Below are 1431 nucleotides of genomic sequence, written 5' to 3' on the forward strand. Positions count from 1 at the left end.
GGCATGATTGGCTGGCTTGAGTTGTGGGAATCGAACCACAGCAACCTGAGCCTGACTGCTTTGTTGAAGCAGCCACTTAAAGAGCTGAGCTATGGGGCAGGCCCCCAGTATTAATTTTAAGAAGTCAGGATTTATATTCATTTGAAAGTGAAAAAAATAGGTCATAGTTGTAGAAAAGGAAATCAGGTCCACTCATGTTTAATTCTTTCTTATCTCAGAACACTGGCATCTGTGAAGATTTCCAAAGTGAAATACGTTATCTGGTCCGCAGACATGTCTCATGTGGCGCTACTGGCCAAACACGGTAGGTCTTCATTATATCCGTCCTGACATGCATGCTCCTCTCCCTCCCCCACCCCACCAGTCTGCTGCACTCGCCCTGTCCACCAGAGCACTCATGCCCTTTGCCTCTTACAGCCATTGTGATCTGTAACCGAAAACTGGATGCTCTGTGTAACATTCATGAGAACATTCGTGTCAAGAGTGGGGCCTGGGATGAGAGTGGGGTGTTTATCTATACCACAAGCAACCACATCAAATATGCTGTCACCACTGGGTAAGTGAATGATTTGGGGTATAAGTAGGAGAAGATGGCTTCTTGTCCTGTCTTACTTTCTTTGTGAAGAAATCTTGTCTGGCGCACATGCTAGAGACATCAAAACATTGATTTTTTAAAAAAAATTTTCTTGGGCTGGGGATATAGCTCAATAGCACAGCACCTGCCTGGTAAGCATAAAATCTTGAGTTAGATTCCTGGTACCAAAAAAAAAGAAAACCTTTTTTTTTCTTAACATTATAAAATATAACATAAGACCATTCATGGTGGTGCATGTCTGTAATCCCAGCACTGGGGAGGCTGAAAACAGGAGGATCACTATGAGTCCGAGCTGTGTAGTGAGACCCTGTACCAAATACATAAAAAAAAAAAAAAAAAAAATGTAGGGTCAGCCAGATACCTCAGTGGACTAAAGTGCAAAGTGCAGCAGCAAGGGTTCAATCCCTGGCGTGCTGTGCCGGCCCCGCCCCTGGGTCGCACTGAGAAGGCAATTGAGACTGGGCATGGTGGCATGCCCCTATAATCCCAGCTCTTGGGAGGCTGTAAACAGCAGAATCACTATGAGTCCAATCTACATAGTGAGGCCCTGGACACCCTGTAAACCCTGCCCTAAAGTAAATAAATAAAATATAACTCGAATACATAAAATTGCATAAAGTATAAATACAAACAGTAGAGTTATCTAGTGAACATCTGTGTAACTGTCAAGAAATAGAGCAGTTCTAGCACCCCAGAAGCCCTTTGCCATGTGGCCGTTATTGATCACACACCCATCTGTTTCACCAAAACTAACATCATTCTGGTTTTTATGGTAATTTCTTCTGTGCTTTTCTTTGTAATTTTACCACTCATTTGTGTCTTTTTTTTTTTTTTTA

At 42.7% G+C, this 1431-nt stretch overlaps 1 protein-coding gene across 1 annotated transcript in view; it reads left to right on the forward strand.

The window, feature by feature from the left end:
* Positions 1-1431, forward strand: part of Copa (coatomer protein complex subunit alpha) — a 57221-nt gene that overhangs the window by 36675 nt on the left and 19115 nt on the right. Inside the window, exons 16-17 of the mRNA XM_004639929.2 lie at positions 219-304; positions 418-556. Coding sequence (XP_004639986.1) covers positions 219-304; positions 418-556 — 225 coding nt within the window. The remainder of the gene's footprint in view (positions 1-218; positions 305-417; positions 557-1431) is intronic.

Source organism: Octodon degus, unplaced genomic scaffold (assembly GCF_000260255.1).
Source record: "Octodon degus isolate 3935 unplaced genomic scaffold, OctDeg1.0 scaffold00116, whole genome shotgun sequence".
Classification (NCBI taxonomy): domain Eukaryota; kingdom Metazoa; phylum Chordata; class Mammalia; order Rodentia; family Octodontidae; genus Octodon; species Octodon degus.